Source organism: Ammospiza caudacuta, chromosome 4 (assembly GCF_027887145.1).
Source record: "Ammospiza caudacuta isolate bAmmCau1 chromosome 4, bAmmCau1.pri, whole genome shotgun sequence".
Taxonomy (NCBI): Eukaryota; Metazoa; Chordata; class Aves; order Passeriformes; family Passerellidae; genus Ammospiza; species Ammospiza caudacuta.
Window position 1 is genome coordinate 57,413,608 of NC_080596.1, and position 13,062 is coordinate 57,426,669.

The following is a 13,062-nucleotide window of genomic DNA, read 5'->3' on the forward strand; positions in this document are numbered from 1 at the left end:
ATTCCCTGCACTTCAGCTACCACACCCATGGAAAAATAGGAACACTCACCGAAAATCTACCTCTGCAAGTGTTTCCAGAAGTTCTGTCCTTACAAGCCAATAGGAGCTGTTCTTCAGAGCAAGGAGGTCAACAATCAATTGCAAACCTAGCTCACTGTAACTGCTACTGCATAAGCTCATGATGCAATGCTGAGAAGAAAAAACAACTTTCAGTTATATTACAGAAGAGGTTCTCTGAAAAGCAGAATCAAAGTCATCAAAAAAAAACCCTGTTTTCTTTAGAATACTTGAAAAAATTATTTCATAAGAGCTAGGATAAGCACCAGAGCTAGGTACCCCTACAAGGCCAGAAAACCATCTCTATGTGAACTGCTAAAACCTGCTGATAAAATTAACCTCTGGAGAGGAATGCAGGCCACACAGATCAGAGGGCAATCCTCTAAAGGAGGACTCACAAGGCTTAAACACCACAAACACTATATTGTCATCTGTTCAAAAACAGTCTCCCAATTTCCACAGGGTACTTTGAGACACCTGGTTCTGGTTTCCAAAATCTTGGATAAAGTCGTATCTCCATATCTGGATGTTCAACTATAGGCATAATGTGTGACCTTTAGAAAAAGTTATAGAACTCCACATTTCCATGTCTTATTTAACTACACAAAATGTACCTTCTTGTTTGAGGATTAACAACCAAACAGGCTTAGAACATTTCTGCCAAAATGTCAGACCATACTGTATACTGAGAAAAAGCAAGAGCCAAAGTTGACTAGTAGTACTAAGTTGCCTGAACTGAACAATTCCAGTGGTCTTCTGAAAAGCCATTATGACAAGTGTAGTCACACATTAAACACTACACACAAACATGAAGATTGCTGAACAGAAGGTAAAAAAAAAGCCAGCATTTACCTGGATTTCCTTCCCCCAGCTGTATCACAAGCCCCTCCTCTTTGCATATAAAACCATAATTCCCATACACAAACTATGTATGTTTTAGTCAAATTTATGCTTTGCCTCACAGGTTCTTAAGTCTCTGATTTGTCTGTGTTCTACTTTATTGGAAAAACTCTCAAAGAAAGCTCACTCCTTCACCCCTTTGCTTTTTCATCAAACACTTTCCACAGATTTTATTCAAGAAATAAAATTCATATCCTCTAAATTCCACTCACCAATTCAGCTGTCATCTCTGTTTTAACAATTGCCTGAGGGATCTTTCACCCAATTTTAACCGCTTGTTTCGTGACACTTTTCCACTTTTAAAAATTACTGTTTCAGAAAATAATCACTATTTTAGTTGTCATTTCTCACATTTAATTTTTATTCTCCAAACACAGGCTACAGCCAGGTGTTATATGTTCACACTCCCCTGTTTAGCCTAGATAGCCTTTCTATTTAATGCACTCATCCTACTCTTGGTTAATGTAACATTAAAGCTCATATCAGTACATTTCTCATGAGAAACAAAATTATTAGATTACAATGATCTAACCACATAATTATTTTCAGTGCCAATAAAGTTCTTCAGGAAGAAATCAGTTTATGCTGATGTTTAGATATCTGCACATAGCAGCATCCCAGAAATTAATCACAACCTTGTGATCTGTGTGGTGCAAATAAATTCCTACTGCTTACCCTCACAGCTGTACAAGCCAGTTTGCATGTAACAGAGGACTCATCTTTCAATGTTTTCTGTAACAGAGGTATGCAGTCTATTAAGGAAAAGAGATTTCCTAAAAAAAAGGAAAAAAACCAATTTTGAGCAATGAAAAATTGCAATCTTAGATTAAAAGACAAAAAGATACCCATAAAATAAATTGTTACCTGTTGCGCTTCTGACATTTATTAGCCATTTTTCCACATCAAAGCGGGACTTAATTAGAATGGAGTTGACAATTGTTCCACAGAGAATGGCAGTAGCTCCTCTGATCTGGGGATCCCCATGGTCAATATAGTTCAGAACGTCCGACACATATTGCTCCTCTAAGAAAATAATTTACAACTACTTTATTTTAAAAACACTAGTATTAGACTTTACTGATTCATAAAAATGTTACAGTGGAGGTCTCAACTATTAGACAATCAACATCAGCACATCCAAAACATGCCCACCATAGCTCTCCCCTCTTGAGATCCCTTTCTGTGCATGCAATCTACAGGTCAATCACACCATTCAGACCAATCATCACCTATATAAAAACACGAACTATTTATTTCAACTGTACACAAAATGCTCCAGGGAAAAAGAAGAAGCATTTTGGTCAATGTATCAAACCAGCTGCACACTCCAGGTCCCTGGGATTCATTTGTAAAAGTGAACCTAATGACTTAGAAACAATCTGTAAGATGTCCTAAATTAAATCAGAAGAAAACATTTGTAAAATAAACAACCCCTTCTACATACTCATTGTTTCAAAACAGCTTCAACTTGTCAGAAGCTCTACAAGGTCATCCACTGAAACTTAAATTTTGCTACAAAAAATATACCTCATCACAGGCACAGCACATTCAATCCAATTTGTGCAATATTTGTCCACAAATACCAAATTAGGTTTGGAGTTTTCAGGGTAGATGCTGCCTCACTTATTTGAAAACCCAAACAACACTATTAAAATGGGATATGTGAACTGCAACATACCATACTCTTCTCCCATTGTCTCCAGAGGTGTTTTATACAGTTTACTGAAGAAAGACTCAGGGTGAAGTGCAACAGCTGCTCCAACACAACTTACTGCCAAGGCTTTTACACTGACTCTCACATCTCTATCAGGAACTACAGCTGCAGGGAAGAAACAAAAATTATTAAAAGGAAGGTATTTAAAGGTTGCTGAATTTAATTTTAAATTTAATTTGTAACATTATATAAAATAAAATAGCTTAGCCTGTACAAAAATATGAAGGCAGAGCAAGCAGTTGCAGTTTGTCAGTGGCAGCAGTGATATATGAGCTATTTGCTTTTCTCAAATGAGCTGTGTTTGAAATATACTTGAAATACTCAAATACAGCCAGCCATAACACACTTCCAGCTCACCTCCTTCAAAAAACAATACATTACATGGGCATGTGGGCAAGTAAGAGTTTAGAAAAGGGAAAAATGAACAAACACCTTAAATCAGTCATATACCATGACAGGAATGTATGTATTGGATGTATTTTTAAAAAATGGAAATGTGGTGCTTAGGGACTGCCACAGAAAAACATCCAATATTTCTAATAAAGCAACATCAAAACCAAGACAGAGCAAAGTGATCACATTTCCACCTTTGTGCAGAGAACCAATGAAGCTCAAAGACAACCATACCTCCTTTGTCCCCAGTGAGCAGGAAGGAGGCCGACAGCAGCCTGACGCAGTGCACCAAAGGAGCACAGTCTCTGTCAGTGTAGTGCCCGATGTCCCCCTTTACCCTGGAGGGCTATTGAAGGCAAATCACAGCGTTTATACAGAGAAAAATTTATCTTCACTTGAAAAAAATATTAGCACAAGATTTAGAAATACTGTACATCCTCAAATATCTAAAGGTTTAATATAAAATGAATATATAACATTCATATGTAGTTTAATATATATTCAAAAAAAGGCCTCAAAGTGCAATGCTTTGGAGAAGCATATAGCTTGTATCAGAACTGGTTCAATTTTATTACAGAAATATTTTATTGTAGATTTTTCTAAACTATCTAGACTTGTTGTTTGCATGTGAAGAGCATGCTAAAGCATTTGTTGCCATCAAACTTTGGAAACTTCATTATTTCTAAGTTGTTTTCTGTAGTTTCACATTTAGAATTCCCCAATAGTCCAAGCTGATCTAATTCTGCCTGCCACAAATGCAACTTTCACCCCAGCTCAGAACAAGGTCCAAAGATGAAGTCAGAAAAATGTAAAGAGGAAATGAGTAACTTGTAGTTAGAATGGCACCAGGCTCAAAGACTAACCTCTGAGGAGATCATGAAGTTACCTACACAGGTAGCGATCAGCACAAAGATATTTCAAGTAAGAAAGTATCAGTCTAGCCTACTAATGCACAGAAAAAAAGGGTTTGTGTCCTCAGCAGGGTGTTCTAGTATGGCTTTGCTGGTGATTGCATTTAAGATATCAATACTTTTGTATTCACCTTATGTTAAATGAAATTCAGGCTGTAACTCAAGATTCCCTACACAACCTGAGTTACTTTGACCTATAACAAGGTACATCATATATACATGCTTCCCACATTTACCACTTCATCACAACTGTAATTTAATTTTTTTAAAATTTCATTGTTTTGAACTTTAAATCTGACCACTGTGACGACTTCTCACCTTGTTCTCGTGTTCACCAGCATCTGCTGCATCCTCTTTGGATGTAAATCGGTCCACACTGCTATCAGAGGGCTGCCTGCTATGGCTCATGGTTTTCAGCAGGTGAGACTGTTGAAGAGCTTTAGAAAAAGGCAATTCATGAAATACCATTTCAGATGCAAACTAAAAGCACTTTAATTACACTAATTATACAAACATGAAAAACAAATTAGCAGTGATCAAAACAAGTAATTGATCACAAGTGTTGAAATATATTCCTTATTGCACATATCCATCTAGTTATTTGTTTTTCATATCCATTAAATGAGTCTTCATTCCCCTGAAGTGCAGATGCACCTGAACACCTGTCTAATGGTGTCCCCAGTCTGGCCCAACTCTGTATTTATCCACATACCAAGAGAAGAATTTCTGAAGGACTCTGACGAATCATCTTGGAGAATATTTGCAGCTTCATCTTCCTCATCCTGCAGCTGCCCAATTTGCATTCCAGAATACTGTCCTTCAGCACCCTCCAAAACCTATACAGTGCAAGGACAGGGCTTAAAATAATTTATCTTTACACAGAGCATTAAATTTGAAACATGCAGTGTTAGTGTTAGTAATCTACAAATAGTCTGAAAGCAAACATGAGCCTGATAAATATTAGTGCCCAGCTGCATGTAAGCCCCAAAGCACTTCCCCTCCTCCTGCAGCTCTGGGGCTATTGGAGGCCATAGTTCCACCGGAGAGTCTCTCAGCTGAGCTATGAACTTGGCTACCAACAGGAACCAAGTAAAACTCAGTCCACTGCTCCCCTGCAGCTCCCCTTGCTCCCTCATCACAAATGTTTCTCTCTCAGCAGTTACAAATCACAACCAACACCTTTACTGCCACAAACTGAAGTTAGCCCTTGCAGTTAAAATCCCCCATAACCTCACTTGTCCTGGATATGTGAAATCAAACCGAGAACACACTGTGTAGGACAAGAAAGGACAAAGAAGTTTAAAGTATTTCAATTTCTTCAGTCAAAACCAGAGACTACTAAAATGGACTCATTTGGAAAAGAGTGTGACCCTTGGAACCAAGGCAATATATAGGCAGTAGGTATATGAAAAAATAACCATAAAAGTTAATCATAATGATCAATTACAGTAAAGTAAAAAAACCAATTTCACTAATTTTATCAGAAAACAAGACACTTCTTCAGTTACTTCCCGTCTTTAAAAGCACCTGGAAATTGTTCATTAAAAAGCTTGCGTGTCAGTAATTTGGACAACCACTTAGTCTCAATTATGAATGGATAATTTTACACATAATTACTGCTTGTAAACAGTATGCCAACTGACAAGAATTTGCATAAACACATCATGCCAATAAACACATCTTGGCAATAAATGCCTGCTCACTTTGGCCTCTGCACTGCCTTCATTTAATTCAGAGAGCAATTATCATCACTCCTTTGGTTCTTGAATTCTCACACTTGCAGAAGTATTTTCTTAGCATGATTATAAATTTACTATTTTTTATAGTGCTAAGAGACTACTACTCTTCCAACTTACTATCAGAAAACAAGAGCCAAAAGTTTGATACATTTGAAAAGCTCTTAACTTGTTCTAAATTTTTGCCCTTTTGAATTTTCTCCTCTGGTTCCCAGTAATTGTATTTTTGTGTTTTTATTACTACCTCACAATACACTTGCCCAAGAGAGACAAATGTCTTAAAATAGATTTAGTGTATGCACATTTCAGGTGTTTATTAGATATGTAACTGCTACATTTGTAAATCATGCAGCGTTTGCCCATTATAGGAGAAATCCTTAAGATGGAATAAAAAGTCAAAAAAAAGAGTTCGTGCTGCCAAGTGTAAAAGCACAGGCAGAAGGCAGCGTGAAGCATTGTGCTCCAAAAATATTTCTTTATCATTCCAAAAAAACTGCTCACCCTTCAACACTTCCATTAACCCTCCTACACCAAAACAATTATTTATATATATATATATATATATATACACAAAATTAAGGATATACTACTAAGAGAAGATATTTATGGCAAGACTTTGATAATTGCCATTCTTCCAGTGAGCGACATCTGTAATGCCTTCACATGACCTACCCAGAGAACACACTGATTCCAGCTTTGTAGCTTTTCATTATTGCTGAAGTGAAAGTGTTAAAAGGAGGTCAAGCTCTCCAATAGAGGTGTGAGCTCCTGACCTTTCCACTGTTACTAGCTGAGGATTGAAAAGTAGAAGATGAGTAAAGAAACGAATCCAAGTCTGGGCCCTCCATGGAAGAGCTCTGAGATATGTCGGGCCCCTCAGTAGAAGGAGATCCCCCCTCTGCCCGCTGCACACTTACAATTTCAGAGCTGTCTGAAGGGGTTACAGCAGAGTCTGGACCTTCTGTAGTGGTCTGAGAGCTATCACTAATTGGTGAGGAAGCCTGCGTGCCATCATTCAAATCCATAGTGGCATCTGACTGGACAGCACTGATCTGGCTGGAGCTTCGACTGAGCATTTCCTCCTCCTCCCCTTCAGCAGCTGCACCGGTCAGCTCACAGCTGGGCAGCTCCATGGGCTCCGACTGCAGCGTGTGCTGCGAGCGCGGCTGCTCCGTGATGATGTCGTGGCCCGTGGCGTCCGCAGCTGAGCTCCCCACCGAGCCAGCTGTCGACACTCCTGATGAAGAAGCCAGCTCACTGGTTATCTCACCCTTCACAGAAGCTGCAAAACACAGGCATTTATCAGTCAGCCCAGTGCTTGAATTTGTGTTTCACTCTTGACATGAAAACGCAGGCTAAACCACATCTTAAACTAGGCTAAGGAAAGTGTGTAATGGAACAGTTAAACTACAGGTAGGAAAACAGGCATCTTAGAAAGATTCCACCCCATCTCTTTAAAAAAAGAATGCACTCAATTTCCTTATGTTTTACACTCCACAGTATTTATGGTTTTTGTTTACCATGTCTTTTGAATGCCCAAAAACTTCCTTACCACCATAACACATCACTTGGACATTTTGCATAGAGCAATAACAGAATGTATTTCCTGACTGCACTGCTAAAGAGAAAGGCAGGTACCTGCAAATGATGCAGAGCTGACATCAGATCGGGTTTCAGAATCATCATCCAAGCCTTCTTCTTCACCAAGAAGTACTTTACCTGAGAAGTGATACAAGAAAAACCTTCAGTTGTCAAAAATTATAGTCAGTTTGAAATGTTGAACAGCTGAAGTCAGATGTGAAATCTATTTTTAGTAAGTTTATCCAAATAATTTTTCATAGCTATGACGGGTAACAGGTGAAAGGAATGAATAAAGTGCACATCCAGTCCCTCACTAATTCATCAGGAAAGAAAGAGGCAACAGTGACAAGAAAACAGAGTTAAGCAATTTTATTTACCAGTGCAACCATTCAGGAAACAACCTACAATCTTATTACTTCTAGCTTATTTTTGTGGACAACATTTAGGATCCCACTAATTTCATCAAGTATGTGCTATTCCTAAGGACTGGATATCTAGCATCTGGATGTCTGCCCTCAACTCTAAAAGGCATTAATGCACCACAAGTAATAGAATAAATGACCTCTTCCTCCTTAAGGCTATAAAAATTATCAAAGGCTGCTCAGAACTCCAAAGATGACAGTACAGAAAAAGCCCAGGGGGAAGAGCAGTGCAGAGTAGAAGCACAAGGCAACACAGGTGGGAGAGGGTGATGAACCATGGACAACCATGGAGAGCTAAGGATTACTAAGGCAAAAAATCTTCAGAGGTGCTTTTGCCATAAGAAACTTGAGAACCACTTCTAACATAACCCAACCACCACATCTCTTACTCACAGAGCATTATCTACTTATATTACAGGCAGTGGAAAGAGAAAGATACCTGCAGATGCACACTGCCTGGAAGGCAACCAAGGACACAAGTGCACTGCAAATCTGTCCCTGGGACAGCACAGGGAGTGCAGAGGGAGCTGCTAAGCTCATCCTTCTGCAGGTTGCAAGTCCCTTGCTGAGACGGAGGGACTCACACTAAGTGCTCTGAGAAGGATTTTGCTTAGACTACCAAGCTGCACTAGTAGTCTAAGTTTCATAATGCAAGAAACTAATGTTTGGAAAACTCTGGGTGAATATCTTTGTACCTTATTCAAGTTAACTGGGCGTAAAAAAGCATTAATACACTTTTGTATTTTGTGGGTTTTTGTATTAATTTTTCTCCACTGCTTTCATACATAGCAGTACCACTGTAGAATTCCCTTCCTCTGAAAAGCATGATACTCAAAACTGTAAGTAAGGCAGAAAAGTAAACATGGCATTTCCATATACCTTCCATGTAAAATGACAGTAATGGAGAACTACACACTCCTATGAATGAATGAGTAAAATCCTGCTAGGAGTTCCCAACAAAAAGCACAAAATATAATATATTCTTCTCTATTATTTTGCACATTTACATCCATTTCACTGAAACAAACCAGGATGTTCTTCTGCTTTCCATGGCTGTCCACCTCTAAAAGTAAGTGAAAGAATAAGAACACTGAAAAACAGTCATTAGGCACATTAGGTTTTGTATGCTTAAATGTATTAATGAGTATATAACACACACAGCAGGATACTTTTCCTCTATTTGACAAGAAAAAAAATCCAGTTAAGTTGCTTTCAAAACATAGGCTTTGATATCAAAAGGAATTTTCAGCCTTTTTTGCAAATAAACTTCTGAAGTTGAAACAAAAATGAACCAATGCAGGCCAGCTGCTCAGAACTGAAGTTGATCTGATGCAGCAAGATTGCAAAGATGTGAAACAGAATTCTGTAGATCAGCCTCACTTCACACCTCTACACACAAAGGAGCATTACAGCTTGAGAAGTCCCATCCATTGCCCACTACTCTGTATGACTGCAGAATGACTTCAAGAAGGAAGTGGAAATAGGCTTGGATTTTCCCTCTTTTCTACAATGGAGAGCAACAGGAAATGAACAATTCACAATTTGAAAATAAACCTGTACAAAGCACGAAACTGTGAAGGGATTTCTTCAAATTGTTTATGCCATTGTTTAGACCTCAAAATCTTCATGCCATAATCTTGAAAAAGGATGAAAGCTGATGACTCATACACGTTTTCTCACCAAGTGAAAGATTAGTATTTTAATAAGTACTTTAATTGAATTTACTCTATTATTAATACTTCAAAATTACACTGAAGACTACCAACAAGACAAAGATCCTAAAGGACAATTTACTATTTTTTATTTACATGTGATATATGTAGTTATTCTGATTTGTTGCATTCTGTCTCAGCTTTGAATGCTGCAGCAATATCTACTTTCAGATACCCATTCTTTCAATATGACCTTTCTAAACTAGAAATGATGGTGCTTACAGATGCAGTTATTTCATTCAGCTTTAACCACTAATTTACATTTTTGTACACTCTTAAAGCATACAGATGAGGTTATTTAGGAACGCTTAAATAATCTTATCTGTATGCTTTAAGAGTATACCAAAATGTAAAGTAGTGATTGAAGAGTGGTTAATGCGATTCCTTGCAAAGGACATATTTGGAAAAAGTAAAAGCTGTAATGGTGCTTCCAGTTTATATAATCTCATTTAGTTTTAATCTACTTTTCCTTGAAGTTTTTCTCTTCAGCATTGCACATCTCTTGCTTACGAATTCTTGCAGTGACTACACTACACTCACACAGTTTCACTGCAGCATTTTGCTCATCTAACTCAGGTGATGAAAGTGTTACACAGCTGTCCCTAGACTGAGTCTGTCATAGTGATATGACTGGTTTAAATCAAAACATACAACTAAATATTAAGTACTGTCATGCACAAACTGGGAAAAGAACACTTCAGAGCAAACTGTATTCTTTAAAATCCTGCTACATGAACAACCTATTGAAGAAAGAAAATCTACACAGGCAAGACAAAAATGTATAATCATCAAGAACAGAAAAAGAAATAAAAAAAAATCATATTGAAGCATGCAAACATACACATGCGTTAGTGAATTGCAGAGAAAAAAACAGGCCTAACAAAACCAGGAAAGTTAACTGTTTAGCAAGTTATATTAATGGTTAAGTATTACCATGAAAAAGAAGAATGCCCTGTTCAGAGAGATTATTTTTCCATGTGCTCTTAAGAAGTTAAAACTGCATCATAATCATCAACATAACTTTGACAGTGAACTACAGTAAAAATAAAATTATACTGCTTTAAATTATTGTAGAATATCTTGATTGCAATATCAGATATTGCATCGGAATCCTTTCATTATTTATAATGATTAAGCTCAGCTGATAACACAGGCAATTGTGAATGAAGACCCAAGTTCAGCAAGACAATGAAGTGGGGAGGGGAAAAAAAAACAACCCCAAAAAAATCAGGAAGGAATGCAATTAAAGATTGGTTTTCAAAAATAATCACCTTTATGCTTTCTTGCAAGAACAGGGCTGCATGAAGACCCCCCTCCAGCTGCAAATCACAGAAAGTAACACATCAGGGCAAAGACAGAGCTAATGAAATCATGAAGCAATTCTAATAGCCACAAGTGGAAAACAAAACAAAAAAAAAAGCCAACAAAGCAAAACAAAAAACCCACAAAACCAAAACAAAAACAAAAACCAAAGCCAGGAAGAAATAGCAAACTTGTTGCTTTTGAAGTCTGAGGTTTTTTGATCATTTGACACCAAATTACTTTTAATATTCTGTGCCACTTGTGTGTAGTTTGCTTTCAAAAATGTGTTCTAAATTTCCATGCTATGATTGCTTCCAGCTAACAATTTACCTTCCAGAAGCAGCAATATTGGCTGACCCATTAGTTCAATACAGACTCCTTACAAAAACCCAATCAGAGACAGATTCTTTTGAAACAGGTATGTAGCAGTTAAAGAGAATTTCAAGAACGTGCACTCCACAGACAAGAAAGCTGATTTTAATAGTTAAGGATAAGCTTAAGTCATGCTTTAATTTCATGCTGGTTTTGGTATTCAGCAAGGAGCTCTCAGTTAATACAAACTCTGATTAGATCTGCTTTTATGAATCACAGTTGTCAGATGATTGGTAAGAACATTCATTTTGTGAGGTTAAAAATGTCAGCATATTAAACTTGCTTTGTGTAACAAAAAAAAAAAAAAATCATCAACACAAACTGTAAAAAAACCCTCAGAAGTTTGTAATGAATAAATGAATGTATACCCACTTAAAAGGAGGGAAGGAATTTCATTTAACCCTCATGCTTTACTAACATTGAGAACTACAGCTGATGATGTATGCTCATTTCCTCGTACTCCAACTGCCAAGAGCAGAGCTTACCTATAAGTTCCACAATGCTCCCGCTGCGGCTCCTGCTGGCAGGTTCATCTTTGGATACACTGACCTGAGCAATGCCCCCACAGGCAGTCAGGGCATGGAGCAGTTCAGGGGGGGGAGTTCTAAAGAGCTGCTGCAGCAATTCTAAAGCTCCAGTCACAACATTATGGTCCTGATGCTGGGTATAGTGCAGAGTCAGTTCATAAACCTGAAAACCAGCAGAGTACTGGAGTAAGTCTCTATGAAGACAGACCATATTACGTGTGTTATCCTATACAACATCAAATTTCAGCAATGAATTAAGAATAACACATGTTTGGTATATATGATCTTCACCACAATCTTCCAAGGGGGAAATATCAATCAATTGTAGCCACTTAAATGCCTTTTTGGTAGAAGTCTGGTCATTACTTATCAATAATTCCACTCACTGGACCAACTATCACTCATCAAGATAAACAGGAATTTGAGAAGTCAGAGTGTTCAGTATCAAACTAATCTATTTATTTAGATCACTATTTATTTATCTCCCTCCCAATTAGTACTCCACAGGTAAGGGTTATTATTCATATTTTACCTGTATAAGTTGTTCTGGTGAAGGTGAAATCTCTGTTTCTTTCCTTGTTACACCAAAACTGCCTTTCAGGCTGGTATCTTTTACTTGCTGTTGCAACAAAGGTATGAGATACCTTAGTGTAAGTAAAACACCCAGAATTAAAAGAGTAGGACGATCATCTTCTACAGGAACCAACAAGCCTGAGGGGAGAAACAAAGTTGCCAAATAGCTATTGACAGTGGCTAGTTTCAACACAAATGTTATTTCATGCAGTCCATCTAATAGTTTCTTAAAATTAAAAAAAAAAAACAAAAAAACCAACAAATCTAGTAGCCACTTAAGAGTGTTTTCCAAATGTAGAAACATTTGAAAATATGCATTTTATACTACTAACAATCAATTAAGCAGCATGGGAGAATGATCAGAGGGCCCTGTCTCGCCTTCCCTGTTTCCCACCTCTTTTTACTCCATAAAAGCACAAGTTGTTTTGGGGTTTTTTTGTAATAGCTGATGCTGTCGTGAGATGATCTAGAGATTCTTGCTCCTCTCACCTGCCTCCTCTCTCCACTTGACAGCTTACACCCAAGTGTAATTCCCTTGCTCACAGATGCACTGCTATCCTAATGGAAGACATTTGCACTTTGCCCTGTTTTGGGAACTTTCTTCCATATACCTACCTGCTAATCACAACCAATCCCAAAGCATATTACAAACTAATGTAAGTTATGGAAAAAAACACAATCTTCTATCCAGGGAGGAGAAAAAAATTCAGAATCAATTCTTGGAGTTCCCATCCATGTTTCTGTTTGAATTCTGCATCATTGCCAAGGACATTATCACACATCACTTTAGAGGGAGGAAAGTCACAATGTAACTGTTGAATTTTTCACACTTCTTGAAAGCAGCAAGGCTAATATGATAACA

General features: G+C 37.6%; 1 protein-coding gene across 1 annotated transcript in view; it reads right to left on the reverse strand.

The window, feature by feature from the left end:
• The window catches only part of HTT (huntingtin), an 81,678-nt gene that overhangs the window by 54,526 nt on the left and 14,090 nt on the right, over positions 1 to 13,062 (reverse strand). Inside the window, exons 8-19 of the mRNA XM_058804176.1 lie at positions 12,160 to 12,338; positions 11,586 to 11,790; positions 10,698 to 10,745; positions 7,350 to 7,430; positions 6,629 to 6,993; positions 4,688 to 4,811; positions 4,294 to 4,412; positions 3,299 to 3,410; positions 2,636 to 2,776; positions 1,822 to 1,980; positions 1,633 to 1,730; positions 50 to 189 (exon numbers count right to left, since the gene is read on the reverse strand). Of these exons, the coding sequence (XP_058660159.1) occupies positions 50 to 189; positions 1,633 to 1,730; positions 1,822 to 1,980; positions 2,636 to 2,776; positions 3,299 to 3,410; positions 4,294 to 4,412; positions 4,688 to 4,811; positions 6,629 to 6,993; positions 7,350 to 7,430; positions 10,698 to 10,745; positions 11,586 to 11,790; positions 12,160 to 12,338 (1,771 nt within the window). The remainder of the gene's footprint in view (positions 1 to 49; positions 190 to 1,632; positions 1,731 to 1,821; positions 1,981 to 2,635; positions 2,777 to 3,298; positions 3,411 to 4,293; positions 4,413 to 4,687; positions 4,812 to 6,628; positions 6,994 to 7,349; positions 7,431 to 10,697; positions 10,746 to 11,585; positions 11,791 to 12,159; positions 12,339 to 13,062) is intronic.